Source organism: Belonocnema kinseyi, chromosome 4 (assembly GCF_010883055.1).
Source record: "Belonocnema kinseyi isolate 2016_QV_RU_SX_M_011 chromosome 4, B_treatae_v1, whole genome shotgun sequence".
Taxonomy (NCBI): Eukaryota; Metazoa; Arthropoda; class Insecta; order Hymenoptera; family Cynipidae; genus Belonocnema; species Belonocnema kinseyi.
The window spans coordinates 10,702,634-10,724,877 of record NC_046660.1 but is presented as its reverse complement, the minus strand read 5'-3'; the positions used below and the strand labels follow the sequence as shown (position 1 = coordinate 10,724,877).

The 22,244-nt window shown below is 25.2% G+C and overlaps 1 protein-coding gene across 2 annotated transcripts in view; it reads left to right on the top strand.

Moving 5' to 3' along the window:
* The first annotated feature begins 4,128 nt into the window (after window positions 1–4,128).
* The window catches only part of LOC117170526 (poly(U)-binding-splicing factor half pint), a 79,691-nt gene continuing 61,575 nt past the window's right edge, over window positions 4,129–22,244 (top strand). For both annotated transcript variants that reach the window (XM_033357315.1, XM_033357316.1), the window contains exons 1-2: window positions 4,129–4,286; window positions 15,939–15,993. In XM_033357315.1, coding sequence (XP_033213206.1) covers window positions 4,266–4,286; window positions 15,939–15,993 — 76 coding nt within the window. In that variant the 5' untranslated portion in view covers window positions 4,129–4,265. The remainder of the gene's footprint in view (window positions 4,287–15,938; window positions 15,994–22,244) is intronic.

Sequence of the window (22,244 nt, the reverse complement as noted above, 5' to 3'; positions counted from 1 at the left end):
ACACCTTCTCATTAGGATGAGAATGTAGTCATTCATTATTTTTTATGCGATCAAAATTTGAATTTTTGATTTTTTTAATCAAAATTCAAAAAGTTGTTTGGCTAATTTTGTAGGGCCTTGAAAAAGTAACGTTTTTCTTTTTCTGACTTTTTCTTATATCGCGCTTTTTTGGTCTGCAAATGCTCATTTTCGTTTGGTTTTAAATTTTGGAAATTTTATAACTTTTGTAATTTTTATTTTACCAGAAATAGTAATGGCGATAATTTGTTTTTATTTTGGTCAACTATAAATAGCTGTCAAAATAATTTTTAAAAGAGGTCTCAAACATTTTTTAAATACTCTACCTTTTAAGTTTTCTTCAAAAGAAGCTGGCTAACGAACTCGTGCTGAAGTGATAAAGTGCTAAAGTGTGCTAAAGGCCAATCCAATCGAATAATTCCTTCAAATGTTATTGTGTTTACAGACTACAACGACAACGACGATAGACCAACATCCACGTAACAACTATTTTTTGCCCACCGGCTGGAATGCGCAACTTCCCGGCCGCTGCGCGAAACGAATTTGCCACTTGCCCGCACCGTCGAGCAAAAAAATAGTATACATACCTCGGTCAGTAATAAAGAAAGCCTCATATCACATGTTTATCAACCTCGGCTTCGCCTCGGCCGACAAGCACATATGATCTGAGACATTTCTTATTTTACTGGCCTAGGTATGCAATATACTATTTTCTGACTCAGACGGTCTCAAACGTCGACATTTGATGAAATCCGCGAAAGTCATTTTTCACATCAAACCAATACCTTCTCATTAGGATGAGAATGCAATAATCTGCCCGCTTCGCGGGCGCATTCTCAACGCGCGCGGCTCACTTCGCCCGCAAGTTTGGGCGCGCCAAGTGTGCGCGACTGTTAGTTCTCGCTTAGCGCACAATCGTGATATTGTACATTGCAAATTTTACATTATATATCGCATAATTGTGCAATCTGTAACGTAAGAATTTAAGTTTATTACACTATCACGTTGTATTTCTTCTTTTGTGATCTCGCGATGGTTCGAGTGGTGAGCAAGCGATCACAGAAAAAATTAAAATTAACCTTGCCTATATAATCTTTCGCCTTATAATCGCTCCATTTTTATTCGTGATGTAGCGACAACTACGACGCTAGCGCTTTCCAGCAGCGTCGTTTAACTTCATTAAATTTGAGAGAAATGGGGATTCCCACCTTTCAGTAACATGTTGCGCTTTTGCTAAATGGTATTAAATAAGTTCTAATTCGTAGACAATAATATGATTTATTTTGGAGGAGATATATCAGTAAGAACAATTTTTTTGTTTGTTAATCTTTTGTTTATTCTACATGTGTTACTGAAATTTGCTCCCTTCAGCGCGACGCTGTCGACGAGTTCCGAATTATTTTCCTAAGCTCAGTGAAACTTTCGCCGAAATGTGTTTTATCATTAACCGTTTCAGGTATTACTTGCAGCAAAGTCTTATTTTTTTGTGAATGTTTTAAATCTGGTGTCCCGATTTATAGCTCAAATTCATTCATACTTTGCCTTTTTCCCATTGCTGCAAAGGACGCCATAGTAGACGACAGCAACCAAATTTAACGTCATTTTTTTCTATGATATTAGTGCATTATAATATCGTACAAAGGTCCGGGACCTAAGTGTACGTAATCATATTGCGCTTTCTTGCAATATAGAGGTTTTGCGAAATCATTGTGCGATATCTTTTTCTCCGTGTAGTTTCATTGTCTCGTTAAAAAAATGCACATTCTTTAAAAAACCTTTGGTAATTAAACATTTTATTGCAACTTCTGCCGTTTTTTCAAAAACTTAATTTTCGCATTTCCATTTTTATTTTTACGATTTAAAAGTTACACATGCAGTAAACACAGCAGCCTCACTGTTTTTTACCTTCTAAACTATTTCCCTAACCTCGGTACAGGGAATTTTTGAATTAGAAAAAAAGTGGTATCGAAAATATACAAAATGCGCTCAATTTTTGAATTTTTATTTAAAAAGGCTGGCTAACGAACTTGATCTTCAGATTAGGACTATAAAAGAGTGTACCAAAGGCCAATCTAATAGATTAATTTTTTCAGAAGTATCGTGCACAGGCAGACGTACTTACATACATGCATACATATAGACACATTCGTAAAAGCCTGTATTTTGGATTGAGTGGGTTTTAAAATGTGAACATTGAGCAAAAACTGGGTAAGTCAAATTTTACACAAATTTAATAGCTTCCCTGATGAAACTGTAAAAATGAATTAATGTGTCATAAATAATTTTTTGATTGTTCCTTTTTTGGTTTTAATTATAAAAAATAGGATTAAAAAAATAAAAAAATAAGATTTTTTTAAACCTTCTACGCAGAACGAAAAAGAAATTTTAAGAAAAAATTTGTGATGAGTGTGTGCCCAAGCAGCGGGCAGATTTTTTTTACTATTAATGATGTTTTTCACGATTAAAACACAAACTACGCATTTTATCAAAAAGTAATTTGTAACAAATTTGTAGATCTTTTTCAAATGCAAAATTTTTTATAGTCATCTTTTACCGTATTTTGCATAGTTAGACCGAAAAATGTAATTTTTGGATCTTCCGTTATTTTTTATGCTGTCAAAATTTGAATTTTTGATTTTTCAAGAAAATTTAAAAAGTTGTTATGATGCTCTCGTAGGACATTTAAAAAGTAATATTTTTCTTCCCTTGACTTTTTTCATATCGTTCGTTGTTTGGCTCAAAATGTTCATTTTCGCGTGTTTTTTTTTTAATTTTGTAAATGCTATATCTCTGGCAATTTTTGGTTTTGTGAAAAAGATATAAAGATAAATTGCTCGCCTTCTTGAATACTATGAATCTCTGTACAGAGAATGTTTTAATTTTAAAAAAAATGGTTATATATATATATATATATGGTTATATGTCCTCTAAAACTTGTTGCCCATTGCAAACATTTCTTGAAATAAATTTAAAAAATTACATAGGTAAATAAGTTTATTGCAATGAAGTTGGGTTATCAATGTATATTTTATTAGGTACAATGCTTTTCCAAAATTAAATATAAAAACATATGAACAGTTTTTCAGCTATTAAATATTAAATTGATCAATATCTCATAATAATAATAATAACTAAAACATAGATATAAATCTGAAAAATAATTACAAATTACGAAAGCTTTTTAGGTCAGAATAATTCACAGGTATTCCTAAAAAATATATTAAAATATATATCAAGTACAAATATTTAAATGAATAAATATACAAATATTTCAGAATTATTTACATACTTGTGTCTCAGGAGATGCTTACGAGCAAAATTCTTCAATATTATGCTGCAAAAAAAACATTTTGCTCCATTTGGATGATTTTTATTTACTTGTATACGTTTAAAATTCATCTCATCCCATGGAATTTATGGCAGTCCGAAGTGTTTTTGTGTTTGCTCTGTTTCAGTCTAGTTGACATTATTATTTTTTAATTAAAAATATTGGCATTGGAAAAAGAAATCCTACAGATGCCCGTACCAAAAATTAAAAAAAGTGAGGTTACGCACAGTTCTACAGGCCCGCCATCTTGGTACGTAATTTACTAGGTATTTCTCCTGTTTTCTACGTAAAATACTTGATTTAGGTACTTAACGTAAAAAACCTCCAGTAACGCGTAACTGCACACCCCTGGCTGTATGTCAATGAGGATTAATAGCCGCCCAAACATGGCGGTTATACTGGGCGGAGCAGCATGCATAATTGCCATGTTGCGGTGACCATGTACATTCCCCTCTGACCATTTGATTTACCCTGCGCGCCAATCATGCTAGGTCTATGTTACGTCCATGGCCCTCGGCGTGCGGCCATCTTGCCGACTGACGTCCTAAAAACCAGAAACTACTGGAGTCAATATGTTCACAAAATATCATGATTTTATTTCATTTTAATAGAAAAACATGATTTTATTTGTTTATTAAAAGTAAAAAAACAATACAGTTTTGGTCTACTATTTGAGCTTATTATAGTGAATTATAAAACTGTCTTATTTTCTTATAAACGGAAAGTCAACTACTAAAGACAAAATTGTAACGCAGTTTCCGGAAAGAAGTGGAAGGAGAGAAGAGACAAGTGAGTCGAAGACAGTCGAAAAGCTCCGACGTAAACGTTATAACCAACGTAAAGGGAGATTTATCCCAAAATTCGGTGTGCCAGCATAGTGTAAACGTTTCGTTCTCGATTAATTTTGACTTCAGATAAAATGAACGGAACAATGTCCATGGTAAGTAAATTATATTTCTTATTAAAAATTTCCTTTTTCCTCTTCATAAATAACATAAACGATCTTTCTGTCATGGCGACTACAGCATTATTCCCATAATTTCATTTTATTGTATTTATTATTAGAATACCAGTGAGCGTAATTTTATGATACTATATTTTTCAATATTTCTCATTTAAAATAATACTTTCTAAATGTAAGTAATTATCCTCAACAGAAGCTTTTGTATTGATTTGATGGATATTAATCTTCTGGAATGAGGTTATTGATTTTTAGCAAACACCCTAAATGCGTAAAACGCATTAAATTCTTAATTCAGCAAAAAAGGTCTATTACTTACCTTTCTGAAAAATCTGCTCATTAATAATGTTTCTAGTTTTAGTTTAAAGATTGGTAAATAGATTAAGTTGACAGATACGGCATGCAATTGGCAGTATTTCAAATGTTTACACAAATGATTTTGTTGAATATTCAGGAATTAGATTTCTATTTTTGAGGCATATCGTGTGGAAAATCAAAATAGTTGAATCAGAAAGTTTATGATTTGGAGACGAATTCCTTATAAATAATATCCTTCAGGTTATAGTTCTAAAAAAAAATAATAATGTTTTAACAACTCATAACAATAGTTATTTACGTAAATTTGATAAACAAATACAGTTTTTCGTCAATTTTCAATTATTTTGCAAAGTCCTCGTTTGATACTTAATCAGTAAACATTTAATGTTTACTTTGTAAATAATTTTATAAACAAATTCACAACTTGGCTACTTGTAAACAAATGTATTTCGTGTTTTTTTTTTACAAAATCGACTAACAATGACTCAAAATTGATTTGATTTATTACGGGACTTTGTTAGGCGATGAAAACAATGAAAACAAGTAATTTAAAATTGATTCTGTTCCAAGGAATAAAGTATCGAACCTGAAATTAATTTTTTTTATTAAATTTGTTTATAAAATTAACATTGACAAGAAAAAAATTTTAACTACGCATTGTTTTTCCGTATGTCTCGAAAAAAAAAACTGAAAGATAAAGTTTTCGAGAATTTTTAAACTGAAAGTGTACCGTCACTCTTTAATCTGTTTAAAAAAAAATTGTGTAAATATTGCAACCAGCTGGATATTGAATGTAACGAGTTTAATGACAGATTTCATGTTGTTCTACATGTGAGTAGTTATCGAGCATGCTATCATTTATTTAGAAAAGATTTCAACTTTCTTGTTAAACAAATAATAAATTGGCTCCAGCTCTAGTTAAAAAGTGTGATCGCTTATTTTTTGGCGTTTATTCTTTTTATTTTGTTCAAATCGTTTTTAATATTTTTATATTATTTTTTAATTATTTTGATATTTTACAAATTTTTAAAATTATTTATTACTGTTTATAACCGGATTTTTTTTCGCATAATAATTTCATAAAGAATTATAATTTTCAAATTAGAAAAGGAAACTTGGTTAAGAATTATTATTATTACTTTAGGACAGAAAGTTAACCTAAAGAATTATAATTTTATTTGGAAACGTGAATTTTAGAACAGAATTTTAATTCTAATTTAGAGAAAGGAAATTTCAAACATTCCTGTTCCAAGTCAAAATTAATTGCAATTTTAAACTTTGCTCTTCGAAATTTAAGAAGAAGGGAGGAGTTACTATATTTCTGAATTATAATAAAAAAATTAGAAAATATTATATTTCTGACTTGAAACAGGCAGTTTCGAAAATTAATTTAATTATGACCTTGTATAGGGAATTTCATAAAAAAAATTAAAATTTTGAGCTCTGACGGAGTAAATAAAAAAACTTAAAAAATTAGTTCGGAAAATATATTTTTCCTAATAAGATTTTTTTTTAATTTATACTTTTTTCTTGCAAATAAAATCTTGAAACTTCCCACTTCTAAATTTTATGAACAGGAAGTTGCTGTATTTCTAGATTTTAATAAAAAATGTAAATAAATATTATTCAGACTTGGAACAGCGAATCTTGGAAATGAATTTAATTATAACTTGATATAGGGATTTTAATTTGAGATATAACAATTCTGGAAATAATTATAATTTTTAGTTTAGGGCAGAAAGTTTCCGTGAAGAGTTATAATTTTTAATTTAATTATTTATTAAAACAGGTTATTTTTGGCATAGAACGAGAATTTTGGAAAAGAATCTTAATTCTTTTTTAGAAGGGATTTAAAAAAAAATTGTAATTTCAGGGTGGCCGCTGAACCGGGAAATGACAGTGAATTCATTTTTTGTCCGGAAATTGTACAAAATTTAAAAAAAAAATATGTGCAAGTTTGATTTCAACCGTTTTTTCAATAATTAGTTGAATTTTCATATTTTTCGATTATGAATATCATTCAGTTTACGATCCATAATTCGAAAATATTTCAATTAAAAAAATGTCCCTTTTAGATTTTAATTTTTAAGCGTACATTTTTCATTTAAAGAATTTTAAAATGCTGTTTTTAAAGACTTAAAAATTAAAAATCAGAAGTATTTGAAATATACAATTTTGGATAAAGGCCGTTTTAGTTTATCAACTGTAAAAAAATTAAAATGATTTTTTTTTAATTGAACTATAGATTAAAGATTAACAAGTGAATAATGATGGATTTTACATGACGATTCGGAACTTTTTTAACATTTAATAATTTTATGATTTTAAAGTTCAAAATTAAATTGTTTCAATTCGTTTATTAAATTTAAAGAAAAAATTTAGACTAAAATTTGGAAATCTGACATTTTTTAATTCAGAAAAAGAAAAATTTGCTTTATATAATCTCAGTAATTATAAATAAAAAATTCGAAAATAACCAAAAAAGTTAAACTTTACAATTTTAAGTGCTCTTTAAAAAAAAAAATTAATTTACAAATAAAACTGTTAAATTTTAATGTATAATGAATATTGAAATTCTATTATTTCGAGAAAAAATCGAGTAAGTTTAAGGAAGTTATATTTAGAAGGTCTGAAAAGATTTAAAATTAATTTAAAATTTGAAGTTATAAAAATAATTTGAACCAAGTGTCTACGTATACTGACAAAACTTCACTATTCATAGTGAAAGGCTTTCAGCGAATAAAAAATATTTCCCATAGATTTCTAGGAAAATTGAAAATTAATTTATTTTGAAAAATTAATTTTAAGAGAATATTTTAAAAAGATATTCAAAAATGAATCTAAAAGAATTCGAATGATTTTAAAAGATGCTTAGAAGTTTGGAAAAAATTTCAAAAATAATTTAAAATTTGAACAGATGTAAAATTAAGAAAAAGGCAAGATTTTTTAAGATTTAAAAAAGAAAATTTTGAAGCTATTTAGTGATTTTAAAACTATATAAAATAAAAATAATTAAAATTTTAATTTAAGAAGTGTTCCATTTATAGCAGAAATATAATAGTTCAATTTTTAATATCTCTGGCTTAAAATTATTTGTAGCTCAGTTTTTATTACTGGAAATGGAGAAATTTTTAGCTTTAGAGTTTGAATTATTTCGTTGAAACTTATGTTTTAAACTAAAAATTTAACTATTTCAGTTGAAAATTCATTATTTACATTCAAAATTAGTTTCACCGACTGAAATTTTAACTGTTACATTTTTGGTAGAAAATTGCTTTTTTCTAGTTCAAAGTTCAACAATTTGACTGGAAATTCATATTTTAAAATTGAAAATTAAACTATTTCGTTGCAAATTAGCGTATTTTGTTAAAAAATAAACTTTGCTTTTTGCCGAAAATTATCTTTTTCTTTGAAAGTTAATCACCTCGTACAAAAATTGTTCTTTTCTGTTAAAAATGCAAGTTTTCCAGTTAAATATTTATTATTTTAATTGTAAATTAAACTCTTGTTAAACATTTTTTTTATTGAAGATTCATAATTTTTATTAGAAATTGATTTCTTTGGTTGAAAAATTAGATATTTGATTGAAAATTTGTTTTTTCTTTTAACGAAAAGATTAATTTAGTTGAAAACTTATCTTTTTTTAAATTATTTAATGTTTTAAATTAAAAATGTAACTGTTTGATTTTCTGTTTCTTTTGCTTTTTCTTAGTTTATTTATTCTTAGTTCTATTTGGTTCAGTATTTGTCTTCTTTAATTGAAAATTAATGTATTTTGTTCAAGGTTGTGTTTTTGGTAAAAAATTAATATTTCTGTTAAAGAATTATTATATTGTTTAGAAATTCATAACTTTAGTTTAAAAATCACCAGTTGCGTTGAAAATGAATTATTTTAACTAAAAATGTAGCTATTCCATTTTCGGTTAAATTTTTTTTTTCTTCGCTAAAAATTCAAATACCATTTGGTTGAATTTTTGTCTTCTTTGTTTGAAAATTGTAGTGCTTCGTGAAAAATTCATTTATTTTGTTAAAAAGTTATACTTTTTGGTAGAAAATTAATACTTTTGTTAAAATTTAATTTAATTTTTTAGAAATTAATATTTTTGATTTAAATTTGCAATATTTCAGTGAAATATTTATAATTTTAGTTTAAAATTCATCCTTTTGGTTTACAATTGAACTGTTACATTTGGAGATTCATAAATTTATTTAAAAAATAATTTATTTTGCAATTAGTTGCTCTGTTGTGTTTGGATGTTTAGAATGAACGTCATGAATTAAAATGAATGTTTGCATTTTGCTGCAAATATGAATATTTTACTTTTATTTGGCGGAAAAATTGAAGCATTTGACCGGGAGAAGGTAAATAAATATAATTTCGACTTGGAAAAATAGTTTTAATTTAATTGATACTGAGGATCAATTGATAAAATGATCCAAGGATTTGAAATATTTAGACGTATTTTTTTCAAATTCCTGAGCATTTTCAAGAGCTTTAACAAAATATAAATGAGTTAAAAGGATTTTAAATAATTTTTTTTTAAAGATTATACAGAAACTTTTTATGGATTTCAGTGATTTAAAGGGATTTAAAAGGATTTGAAATACTTGCGGGTGTTATAAAAGATTCTTATGCATTTTCAAGAGATTTAATATTTTAATGGATTTCGAAGAATTTTCACACAAAACATGAGGGATTTCGTAGGGTTTCGAAGATTTAAAGAGATTTTCAAATATTTTTTATAATTCATTTGGAATTCGTCTTAAATTCGGATTAATTTATCTTAAATCCTTTTAAATTATTTTCAATTCGCTTGATTGCTTTTTGCCGGACCGGAAATTTATTTCTTTGCTGGGAATTTTTACCAATTTTCAGAAGAAAAATCTGTTTAAGTTCGATTTCAACAGTTTTAAAAATAATTAGTTTAATTGATATCTTTTTCAATTATATCATTCAATTTACAATGCGCAATTAAAAAATCGTAGACTTTAAAATTCTTCATTTTAAATTTCTATTTTCAAGCGTATATTTTTAATTTGAAGAATTCTAAAATGCAGTCTTGAAGACTTAAAAATTAAAAGCGTTTAAAGTGGAAATTGTTTGATAAAAAACAATGTTATTCTATTAACTGTAAATATAATTGAATAAATAAATAGTTTTTAAAATGGATCTGTACTTTAAGTATTAAAAACTGAACAATAATTTATTTGATTAAATGATTCTAAATTCGTTTAAAGTTTAAGAATTTCCAGATTGCTCTTGTTTCGATTCGAAAGTCTGTTAATTTAATCCGAGTAAATTGAAACCAAATATTGAAAAGTAAACAATTTGAGATTGAATTGTTTTACATAAAAAGCTTTGAACTCTTAAAATTTCGAAAAGCTTTTAAATTTATAACATTACAATTTTTATTGTTCTGTTTAAAAAATGTTTACTTTGTTGGCGAAATTGTTGATTTTTTATGTAGAAATAATAATTCAACACTTATTATTTGTAGACAAAATTTGAGTAATTTTTAGAGATATTTAGAATTCTAATTTTTCCTAGGAATATTAAGAAAATGTTTTTATTCTTTTCGAACATTTCGCAATTTTTAAAAAGCACTTCGTTCAAATTATTTGATATCATTTTAATAAATTCAATTAATTAAAAACGTTGTTTAGAAGTTCTGAAAAAATTTGAAAAATAGTTATAAATTTGAAAAAAAATTTTAAACAAGTTCTAGATTTCTCAAAATTTTTATATAAAATTTTAAAGCTTTTAAAGGATGCTTAAACAGTTTAAAATGGAAATAATTTAACTTCTAATTTAAGAACTTTTCAGTTAAAAAAATTAAATTTTTAATGTTTCTAGCCCTCTTGTGTTCGAAATTAATAGGATTTTAAGTATTTGACGAGGTTTGAATGTTTTTAATTTACTTGAACCCTTCTAAATTCAATTAATTCTACTTAATTCAGTGCTTTTTTAAATCTTCTGTAAGTTCTTATTTAATTGATCGTGAAGTCTATTAACCTCGCCTTGAATTCTTAGGCATTTCATAAAATTCTTTGAATTCCCTTGAATTTTTCTAAGCTTATTTCAAAGATACTGAATTCAATAAATTTTTTCATATTTTCAAATTGTTTGATATTCCTTTGATTTTTTTTTTAATTTACCTTGAATTTTTATGAATAAAGTTTTTCATATTCTATTCTAAAATTCTAAATTCATGCCAGTTTTACAGGAATCAATGAAATTTATTAGATTTTTTAACTTTTTTTCTAATTCATTTGAATTCTTTTGAATGTAAGTTGAATTTTTCTGAAATCTTCTGAATTTATCATGAATTTGTTACCCTCTGAGCTTGACAAAAAGTACCCTTTGGTCCCAATATTTTATTCCATAGGGATAAAATATATTTATATTTATAAATATATTTGTCTCGCGCTTCGTGCTCTGCCTTTCTATTTACCCCACATTTGTGCGCAAACCTTTTAAAATTGAAGGTCAAAGAATCGGCAACTATCATTTGGTGATTGTTAATTCTCTTTTGTTAAAACTCTTTCGGCTTTAACGGACACACTCTCATCACGTATCGCATGCTTCGCACTTCATTTCGTAGAAAATACGAACTTTCCTACATTATGTTCAATTCTATTATGTCAAATATATATTATATTTATTTTTTTTACCTCGGTCTGGGGCTGTTTATTCAAATATTGCAAAATAAAGTAAAAACCTCCTTTTTAATGATATGCATTAGAATTGGAACACAAATATTTTTATTGTCTTATTTTTATCATTAAAAAAAGGTGCATTCTATCAAAGTAAAAATTATTATTAAACATTTTACTGCAGTTTGTGTCGTTTTTCCATAAATTTAATTTGTTTATATTCAATGTAGATGTAATTTAGGCGAAAAATTTTGTTAAATAAAATGTTATTGTATCCTGTATCGTTTTTCCAAAAAGTTGATTTTTTTTACGTTTAATGTATTTTTATAACCAGAGTTTATGACAAACTTGTAGATATTTTTTGGTTAAACAACTTTTGTCTTTTAATTTTGTTCGTTTTCGTGTCGTTTTTTCCAAAAATGTATTTCTTTATTTTTTAACTTATTTTTTACGATTAAAAGAAAATCTACTTGTCCTATCTAAAAGTGATTAATAACAAATTTATTAGATCTTTTTTTTGGGGTGAACAACTTTAGTCTGTTAATTTTAGTTCGTACCCTGTGTCGTTTTTAGAAAAATATAAGTTTTTAATTTTGAATGTTATTTTTTACGATTAAAACAAAAATGACGTGTCCTATCAAACATTGTTCATGACAAATTTAAATGAGTTTGCGCTATTTTTTCATACTTTGTCGTTTGTCAAAAACTTTAATTTTTTTATAGTTTGACCGCATAATGGAATTTTTGATTTTTCCTTATTTTTTATAATTAAAATTGAATTTTTAACTTTTTGACAAAATTCAAAAAGTTGTCATTATAATCATTTTGGTTTTTTTTATTTATTTTTTCTTATAAATGCTAGAACTTTAATCATTTTCTTTTTATCGAAAATAGTAATAAGGATAAATTGTTTGAGTTTCAAAAACAGATTTTGCAATAAAGAAAAAAAGTGTTTCAACCAAAATGCTGAATTTGCAAACCAAATAGTTGAATTTCCAATTAAAAAATTAATTTCTACCAAAAAAAAGACGAATTTTCAAAAATGTTGTGGTTCGAAATATTAATTTTCAACAAAAAAAAGCCAATTTTTAACCAGAATATTCATAATCAGCCACATAGTAGAATTTTTTACAAATATAGTTTAATTTTTTACCCAAAAAGATCAATTTTCCACTTAAAAAGATCAATTTTCAACAATAAATGTAATAGTTGAATTTTTGGTTCAAAATATTAATGTTCAACAAAAAATCAAATTTTTAACAAAAATATTCATATTCAGCCAAGTAGTAGAATTTTTTTATACAAAAATATTTTAATTTTCCACTTCAAAATATTCATATTCAGCCAAACAGTTGAATTTTGTACAAAAATAGTTTAATTTTTCACCCAAAAAGATCAATTTTAAACCAGAAATAAAATAGTTGAAATTCCGTTTTAAAAATGAATTTTCGACACAAAAAATCTAATTTTGAACAAAAATATTGATATTCAGCGAACTAGTAGAATTTTTTTTACAAAAATAATTCAATTTTCCACTTAAAAAGATCAAGTTTAAAGATAAAATGAAAGTTGAATTTTCGGTTTAAAAATTAATTTTTAACGAAAAATACTAATTTTTAACAAACATATTCATATTCAGCCAAACATTTGAATTTTTTTACAAAAATAGTTGAATTTTTGGTTCGAAATATTAATTTTCAACCAAAAAAGCAAATTTTTAACAAAAATATTCATATTCAGCTAAATAGTAGAATTTTTTACAAAAACATTTGAATTTCCGTTTTAAAAATTAATTTTTAACAAAAATATTCATATTCAGCCAACTAGTAGAATATTTATACAAAAATAGTGTAATTTTCCACTTAAAAAGATCAATTTTCAACAACAAAATCTAATTTTTAACAAAAATATCCATATTTAGCCAACTAGTAGGTTGTTAATTTTAATTCGTACCTTGTGTACGATTTAAACAAAAATTACGTGTCCTATCAATAATTGTTCATGCCAAATTTGGAACGAGTTTTCTCTATTTTTTTTTTTTTGCAAGAGCAACTTCTTTCTATTTTTTTCATAGTTTGACCGTAGAGTGGAATTTTTTATTTTTCATCATTTTTTTGTATAATCAAAATTGAATTTTCGATAAAATTCAAAAAGTTGTCATGTTCATCATTTTTTATTTTTTTATATTGAAAATGCTATAACTTGAATAATTTTTTTTTATGGAAAAAAGTCATAAGGATAAATTGTTTGAGTTTCCAAGTACTATAAATATCCATACCAAGAATTTTTTAATATTGAAGAAGAAGAAAAATAGTAGGGTGGCCGCTGGACCGGGAAATGACCGGGAATTTTTTGAAACCGCGAAATGACAGTGCATTATATTTTACCGGGAATTTTACAAATTTGTAGAAGAAAAATCTGTCCACGTTCGATTTCAACAGTTTTTACATAATAAGTTGAATTTGTATGTTTTTCAATTATGCTATTATTTAGCTTATAATGCGTAATTAAAAATTTTTTTTCAGTCAAAATTTTGATTTTTAAGCTTACATTTTTAATTTAAAGAATTTTTAAATGCTTTCTGAAAGACTTGAACAACTAAAAAATAAAAGTCTTTGATGTAGAAAATTTTGTTTAAAAAACATTTTTCTTTAAGAAATGAATAAATTTTTCTAAATTGATCTGAACTTTAAGTAATAAAAAGTGAAAAAAAAAACGATTTTAAATCAGTTCAAAATTTAAGAATTTTCAGATTTTAACGTTACAACTAACGGTTTCAATTTGAAAGTTTTAGTCATTAAACAAATGTGAACGTATGACTGAAAGTTTGTAAACTATTTTCAACTTAAAAATAACTTCATAATATTATATTCTTAATTAAAGGATTTTATTAAATTTAAAATATTGTTTCAGTCTAAAATATTAATTTTTAACTCACTCAATTTGAAATTTTTAATTGAAAAAAATATTAATTAATGAATATTTAGCAATGTTTGAATATTTATTGAAGACAAGTAAATTGAAACCAAATATTTAAAAATAAAGAATCTCTAACTGAATTGTTTGGCATAGAAAGCCTGGAATCGTTAAAATTTCGAAGTACCTTTAAACTTTAAACGTTACAATTTTAATTGTTGTATTTGAAAAATGCTTAATTTGTAAGTGAAATTTTTAAATTTTGATGTATAATTTACAAATGAACATTTGTAGAAAAAAATTGAGTAATTTTAAGAGATATTTAGGAGTTTTAAAAAGATTAAAAATTATCATGTAAATTTTATAAAGTTTTGTTAAAATCTTCTAGAATCTTTTTTGGAAATTTTGTTTAAATATTTTAAAAACTTTTTATATTTTCTCTTAAAACAATTTTTAAAAATGAAAAATTATTTTTAATTTTCCTAGGAATCTTAAGAAATTTTTTTTATTGTTTTGAAGTCTTTCACAATAACAAATGTGCAATCGTTATTTATACATCGAAATTGTAAAGGAAATTTCTAAAATTTGCAGGATTTTCAGAAAATTGTAGAAAAAATTCAATTAATTTTGACAAATATTTAGAAGTTCTGAAAAATTTCCAAACTAATTTAAAATTTAAAACCAATTTATAACAACTTCTAGATTTCTCAAGATTTTGAAATAAAAGTTTGAATCTTTCGAAGGATGTTTAAACTATTTAAAAATAAAATAATTGAATTTCTAATTTAAGAAGTATTCAGTTAAATTTTTTTCAATATTTCAATATTTGATGTTTCTAGCTTAAAATTCCTTAAAATTATATAATTTAAAATTTTTAAAGTTGATTGATTGGTTTTTTAATTTAGAGCATTGAAAATGATATAACGTGGATTTATATTTTTTATATTGAAAAATGTTAGTACCTTCAATTTTATACGCTTAAATTATTGAGCATTTGAATACAACATTTTTAAATTAAAAACTTTTAAATTTTAATTTTAAAAGTTCAAAATTTAACAGTTCCTTTTTAAGTGCTTTCATTTGTAGCTCAATTTTTATGATCTCAGGTGGAAAATTTTTTAGCTTTAGTGTTCCTGTTTTTTAATTTCATTGACCGTAAAAAATGTTTTCGAATCGGGAAAAAACCTGAATAGTCTGAAATATTTTGAAAATGCGCTCACTTTTTGAATTTTCATGCAAAATAGCTGGTCTACGAACTCGTTCTTTCTTCTTAGGCCTTACAAAAGTGTGCCAAAGCAGAATCCAATCTGATCAATCTCTTGAAAGTTATCGTTCCTACAGAATACAGACTACAGACAGACAAATACCTTCGTAAAAATCGTTTTTTCTGACTCAGGGGGCCTCAAAACGATTTGACTGAGGTTTTCAACGTTTATAAACGAAATTATAAAGTTTCCGAAATTTCTATTAGTGATTATTTGCACCTGGTGACAGGTAAAACAAAAATTAGTTTAGTCCGAATAATTCTTTATAGCTGACTAAGTTTTACACACCTTGGTTTTTGAAAATGATAAAGAAAATAAAAAACAAAAATTTATTTTCGTTCATAAACGTGTTGCAAGCTTCAGTTACATTAAAAACGTGGAGATTTGATGAAAACCGACAAAGTGAAATTTTACATAAAACCCAATACCTTCTCATTAGGATGAGAATGTAAAAATAAAGTTGGTTTTTCATTTGCAGATGTCAACACCGCCACACAATGCCGAGCCGCCTAGCAAAAAGTATCGAATAGAAGGTATATTGCTACTTCATTCTATTATTGTTTTATTGATAAAAAAAAAAGAACTATATAGGAAACTGTACAGTGTACGCGCATAAAATGTACAGATGGAAAAGACGGTGAATGCTGAGGCAACAATGCGAGTAATGTATTGTGTACGTAAAGGAATTGTTGTGGGAGAGAAACAAAAGAAAAATGTGTTTCTCTTGGGAAGTTGGGATGTTTGGTATTTAGCTTTTGTTTTTAATGCGCTAGCTTAGCTAATTGTCCTTAATTGTCGAATGGCTCTTTATGCAGTTAGTTTGACAATAAATTTTTGGTAGGCTAGGGTGATGTGCAACCATTGGCCTAAATAAAACTAATGTATGGTTGTCCTTCTGTTCTGAGATGTTACAGCGGAGAGACAGTACAGAATCTGTGGCCTTCGAGTGAGCTGTGATCATGAGCGTGCGCCAATGAAAGAAACAGAAAGAGAACGCTACATACGTTGAACAGAACAAATCAGAGTTTTTACAAAAAAAACTCCCTACTGACAGAGCGTCTAATGACGAGTACCAAAATACTCATAAAATTTTAGATAGGTTAGCATTTTAGGATAGTTTTTTTTTTTCTTGACAAGTCTTGCTAATTACGAGTCTCGGCCGGTAAATTAAAGAGAGAGAGAGAGAGAAACCAGTTTGTTTGCTTGCAAAAATTCCCGTATTTTTATTTTGTTTGATAGATTTTTATGCCAGGGCCTAAAATTTTCCAAATTTCGGACTACCAGGGAATACACGTTTTTCAGCTGCTTCGATCACAGGCTTCACAGGCCAAGAAATGAGGAGATATTTTACGAAAATAGGGGGATAAATACTTTTTTAATCAAATTAATGTGGGTATTGGGTTAAGTTCAATTTGAAAAACTTTAAATTTCTAAATTTTAAGTTAAAATATTGTATTTTCTACCAAATAGTTGATTTTTTTAACAAAAATGTGAAAGTTCAATTTTCATTTGAAGAAATTAATTTTTGAACAAACAAAATAGTTCAACCTTTAAACAAGTAAATTATTCAACTAAGAAGATTAATTTCCTACCAAGCAGGGGCATTTTTTAAACGAAACAGATAACATTTCTACCAGAGAAGATAAATTTTCAAACCTTAAAGACGCATTTTCAGCAACTTTGAACCAAGAAAGAAAAACTCAACTAAAATGCTTTTTTTTTACCTAATATTTGAATTTTCAATTAAAAAATTTAATTTCTACTAAAAAAGACGAATTTTCAAGAAGATACATGAATCTTCAACCTGACAGTTGAATTGTTAACTAAAAATCATCAATTTTTAATAAAAAAAATGGAAGATTGAATTATCAGTTCAGAAAATTAATTTTTAAACAACAAAAATAATTTTTATCAAAACAGTTGAATTTCCAACTTAAAAAGATTAATTTTTACTCAAAAATGGAACAGTTAAATGTTCAGTTTAAAAAATTGACTTTAAAGAAAACGATTTATCAAAAAAATACTTGCGTCCTCTATCAAAAAGATGTGTTTTCAAAACAAAAAAAGGCATATATTTAGAAAATACTTTAATATTTAATCAAGTAGTTGTATTTTTAACTAATATGAATACTTTCCTATCCGTCAGTGATATTTTTAACAAAAAAAGATGAATTTTCAAATGAAAATGACGAATTTTCAGCAAAATTTAAATTTTGAACCAAGACAGGTATTTTCAATAAAGAAAGAAAAAGTGTTTCAACAAAAATGCTGAATTTGCAAACCAAATAGTTAAATTTCTAATAAAAAAATTAATTTCTATCAATAAATGACGAATTTTCAAAAAGATACACTAATCTGCTACCAAATAGTCGAAATTTCAACTAAAATATAAAAAAATTTCAATAAAAAATGTAATAGTTGAATGTTTGGTTCGAAGTATTAATTTTCAACAAAAAATGCGAATTTTTTACAAAAATAGTTTAATTTTCCACCCAAAAAGATCAATTTTCAACAAAAAAATGGAATAGTTCAATTTTTAGTTGAAAAAATTAATTTTCAACCAAAAAAATAGGTTAATTTTTAACAAAAATATTCATATTCAGCCAACTAGTTGAATTTCTTTACAAAAATAGTTTAATTTTTCACTTAAAAAGATCAATTTTCAAACCAAAAATGGAAATTGAATTTTCGGTTCAAAAATGATTTTTCAACAAGAAATAACTAATTTTTAACAAAAATATTCATATTCAGCCAAACAGTTGAATTTTTTTACAAAAATAGTTTAATTTTCAACCCAAAAAGATCAATTTGTAACCAAAAATGGAATAGTTGAATTTGTGGCTCGAAACAGTAATTTTCAACAACAAAAAAAAGTTAATTTTTAACACAAATGTAATATTTGAATTTTTGGTTCAAAATATTAATTTTCAACAAAAAAAGAGAATTTTTAACATAAATAATCATATTCAGGAAAATAGTAGAATTTGTTACAAAAATAGTTTAATTTTCCACCCAAAAAGATAAATTTCTAACAAAAAATGTAATAGTTGAATTTTTTGATCCAAATATTAATGTTCAGCAAAAAAAAACAACTAATTTTTAACCAATAAAATCATATTCAGCCAAATGGTAGAATTTTTTACAATAATAAATTAATTTTCCACCCAAAAAAAAACAATTTTTAAGAAAAAATGAAATTTGAATTTTCGGTTAAAAAAGATTTTAAAAAAAAATCAACTAATTTTTAACAAAAATATTCATATTCGGCCAAACAGTTGAATTTTTACAAAAATAGTTTAATTTTCCACCTTAAAAGTTCCATTTTAAAGCAGAAAAGGAATAGTTAAATTTTCGTTTTAAAAATTAATATTCAACAAGAAAATCTAATTTTCAACAAAAATATTCATTTTCAGCCAGCTAGTAGAAGTTTTTTACAAAAATAGTTTAATTTTCAGCTACACGGTTACATTTTTTGCAAAAATAGTTGAATTTTCAACCTCGAAACATCAATTTTCAACAAAAAATGGAATAGTTGAATATCCGTTAAAAAAAAATTCAAGAAAAATTAAAACAACTAATTTTTAACAAAAAAGATTCATATTTGGCCAAATGGTTGAATTTTTTACAAAAATAGTTGAAGTTTCAATTGAAAAAGATCAATTTTCAACAAAAAATGGAATAGTTGAATATCCGTTAAAAAAAAAAATTCAAGAAAAATTAAAACAACTAATTTTTAACAAAAAAGATTCATATTTGGCCAAATGGTTGAATTTTTTACAAAAATAGTTGAAGTTTCAATTGAAAAAGATCAATTTTCAACAAAAAATGGAATAGTTGAATTTCCGTTTCAAAAAATTAATTTAAACATGAAATGAATTTTTACTGAGTAGTTAAATTTTCAATCTATAATATTTATTTTCTACCAAACAGGGGTATTTTTAATTAAAAAAGATTAAATTTCTCTCAAAAAAGATGAATTTTAAACCAAAAAGACGAATTTTCTACAAAATGGTGAAATCTACAACCAAACCCGATTTATTTTCAAACAGTTCCATTTTCGTCCTAAAATGATTAAATTTCAAGCAAAAAAAATAGTTTAATACCAAAATGCGAATTTTCCTCAAAAGAGCAACATTTTCAATTTAGTGATTTTTTCATTCAAGATTGAAAAAAAGTATCAGTTGTTGATATTTCAAGTCAAATAGACAAATTTTTAATTAGAAAAATGAAAAAAATCAACCATATTGTTGAACTTTCAATAAAACTATTAAAGTTTGTACCAAATATTAACATTTTCAACCCAAAATAGTCGAATTCTTAACCAAAACTTATAATAGTAGACTTTTAACCGAAAAAAATGAATTTTCAAGAAAAAGTTAATTTTTTAATAAAACCGGTGAATTTTGAGAAAAAAAATAATAATAGCCTTTCCAACAAAAGGAATTTATTTTTTTTTTAATGATAAAAACCAGAAAAGGAGGGAAATAGATGAAAGGCTGTGAAACCTGCGAAAATTAAATGGAAATTTATATTAATTTCTAATGCATTTTAGACCCTGTTTCCGGGATATTAAATCACTTTTAATTATTAAACGTTTAATCAGGATTCACTTTTAAAATTTTTAATAATTTTGTATTTAAATTTGAGAAATTGAGTGTTATCGAGACTTGTAATTAGAAAAGGCAGTGGCGATATAAAATTTTCAAGTCTCTCTGTATTGTCTCTAGATTGGAAACGAAGCAGGTAAGATTTAACAGATAAAAGGGTTAAGGTCATGTGACAGTTTCTCTCGTAACCAATTATTACATGTTGATATATATTCAATGGCTTTATAATTAGAAAAATTAATATATTGTCCTGAAATTTTGGAAAATTGTTCATAATATATAAGGGCAGGTCTGACTTGTTTGGGATTTTGTTTTGTTTAAATAATTATAATTTTATTAATTCTACAGTTACATTACAAAATAAGAATTGATAAAAGTGCACTATTAAAACAAAAAAAAATTTTAATGGGCCAAACGTTTTCCACCATTTTAAGCCAATATCAGGCCTCGGACTCAACACACATTTGGTTTATTTTTAGTTTATATTTTTTGATTTATAAATTTTTTAAATTGAATAGTGGAATTCTTAAACCAAAGAATTTTTACAAAAAATACCAATAATTATATTATACCAATAAAAAAGTTAATTTACAAACGATTTGTTGACTTCCAACAAAATAGTAAAATTTTTAGTTTGCAAATTAGTTTTTAAAAAAATAACTTTTAAGCAATTACTTCAACCGTCAACCAGAGTTGGATTTTCAACATAAAAGAATGAATTTTAAAAAAGTTTTAATAACTAATAAATGAAGCTTTGTATTTAACCAGCAAATGCGAATTTTCAAACAAGAAACTTATGTTTTTACAGAAAAAATTGGTTTTCTATAAAAAAAGAGGAATTTTCAACAAAATACAAAAAAAATTAATAAAATAGTTGAATTTTCAATCAAGATTAATTTTCTACAAAAAAACCTAATTTTTAACAAATTATATAAATTCTGGACTTTTAGCCCAAAAAAAATTAATTTTCAACAAAATACATCAATTTTCAAGCAAATAATTAAATTTTCTAACAAATTGTTGAATTTTCAATAAAAAATTTTTTTTATACAAATTAGATCAATTTTAAACCAAATAGTTGCATTTTAACCACAAAAGGTGAAATTTATACAAGAAGAGATACATTTTTAATCAAAAAGATAAATATTTAACAAAAATAGTTGAATTTTCAATAAAATAGTTAAACTTTCATTTTGAAAAACAAACAAAAAATCTAACTAAAAGAACGAATTTTCAACAAACTTATGAATGTTCAACCAAAAGCAAATGAACTTTTCAGAAATCAGTTGAATTTGGCGTTGAATTTTCAACCTTAAAATATGAATTTTCTACAAAAAATTTTATAGTTAGAAAGATAAGATTTTTATTTTTTTAAAAACTAACAATACAGTTATATTTAACCATCAGAGACGAATTTTCATAAAAAAATACTTTATATTTAGCCCAAAGAATTAATTTTCTACCAAAACAGACCAATTTTTTACAAAAAACAAACATAGTTAAACATAAATAGTAAATTTTCTAACAATTTGTTGATTTATTTAATAAACTTTAACTTATCATTGAAACAAATATATTTTGAACCAAATTGTTGTATTTTAACCACAAAAAGCTGGAATTTCTGCAAAAAGAGATACATTTTTCCCCTGAAAAGAATAATACTGAGCAAAATAATAAAATTTCAATAAAATAGTTGAATTTTTGTTAAACAAAAAAGTTTCAACCCAAAAAAAACTTTCAAGCAAGAAGTTAAATTTTTAACTTAAAGAAATGTATTTTCGATAAAAAGTGTCATAGTTTATATTATAAACAAAAAAATTAAGTAAAAAATAAATAAACCGTTGGATTTAACCAAAAAATACCAATTTTCAACCAAGAAGATTAATTTCCAAAAAAAAAACAACGAATTTTTAACAAATTATATAAATTTTCAATTAAATACTTTGGTAAACGAATGTGACGTTAATCCAAACTTAATTTTTAGTTAATATTTTTTCGTTTTTAACCTTTTTTAACTAAACAGTTTAAAAGACAGTAGAAATCCACGAACTAAGACGATTTTTCATGAAAATTCTGGACTTTTAGCCCAAAAAAATTAATTTTAAACAAAACACATCAATTTTCAAGCAAATAATTAAATATTCTAACAAATTGTTGAATTTTTAATAAAAATATAA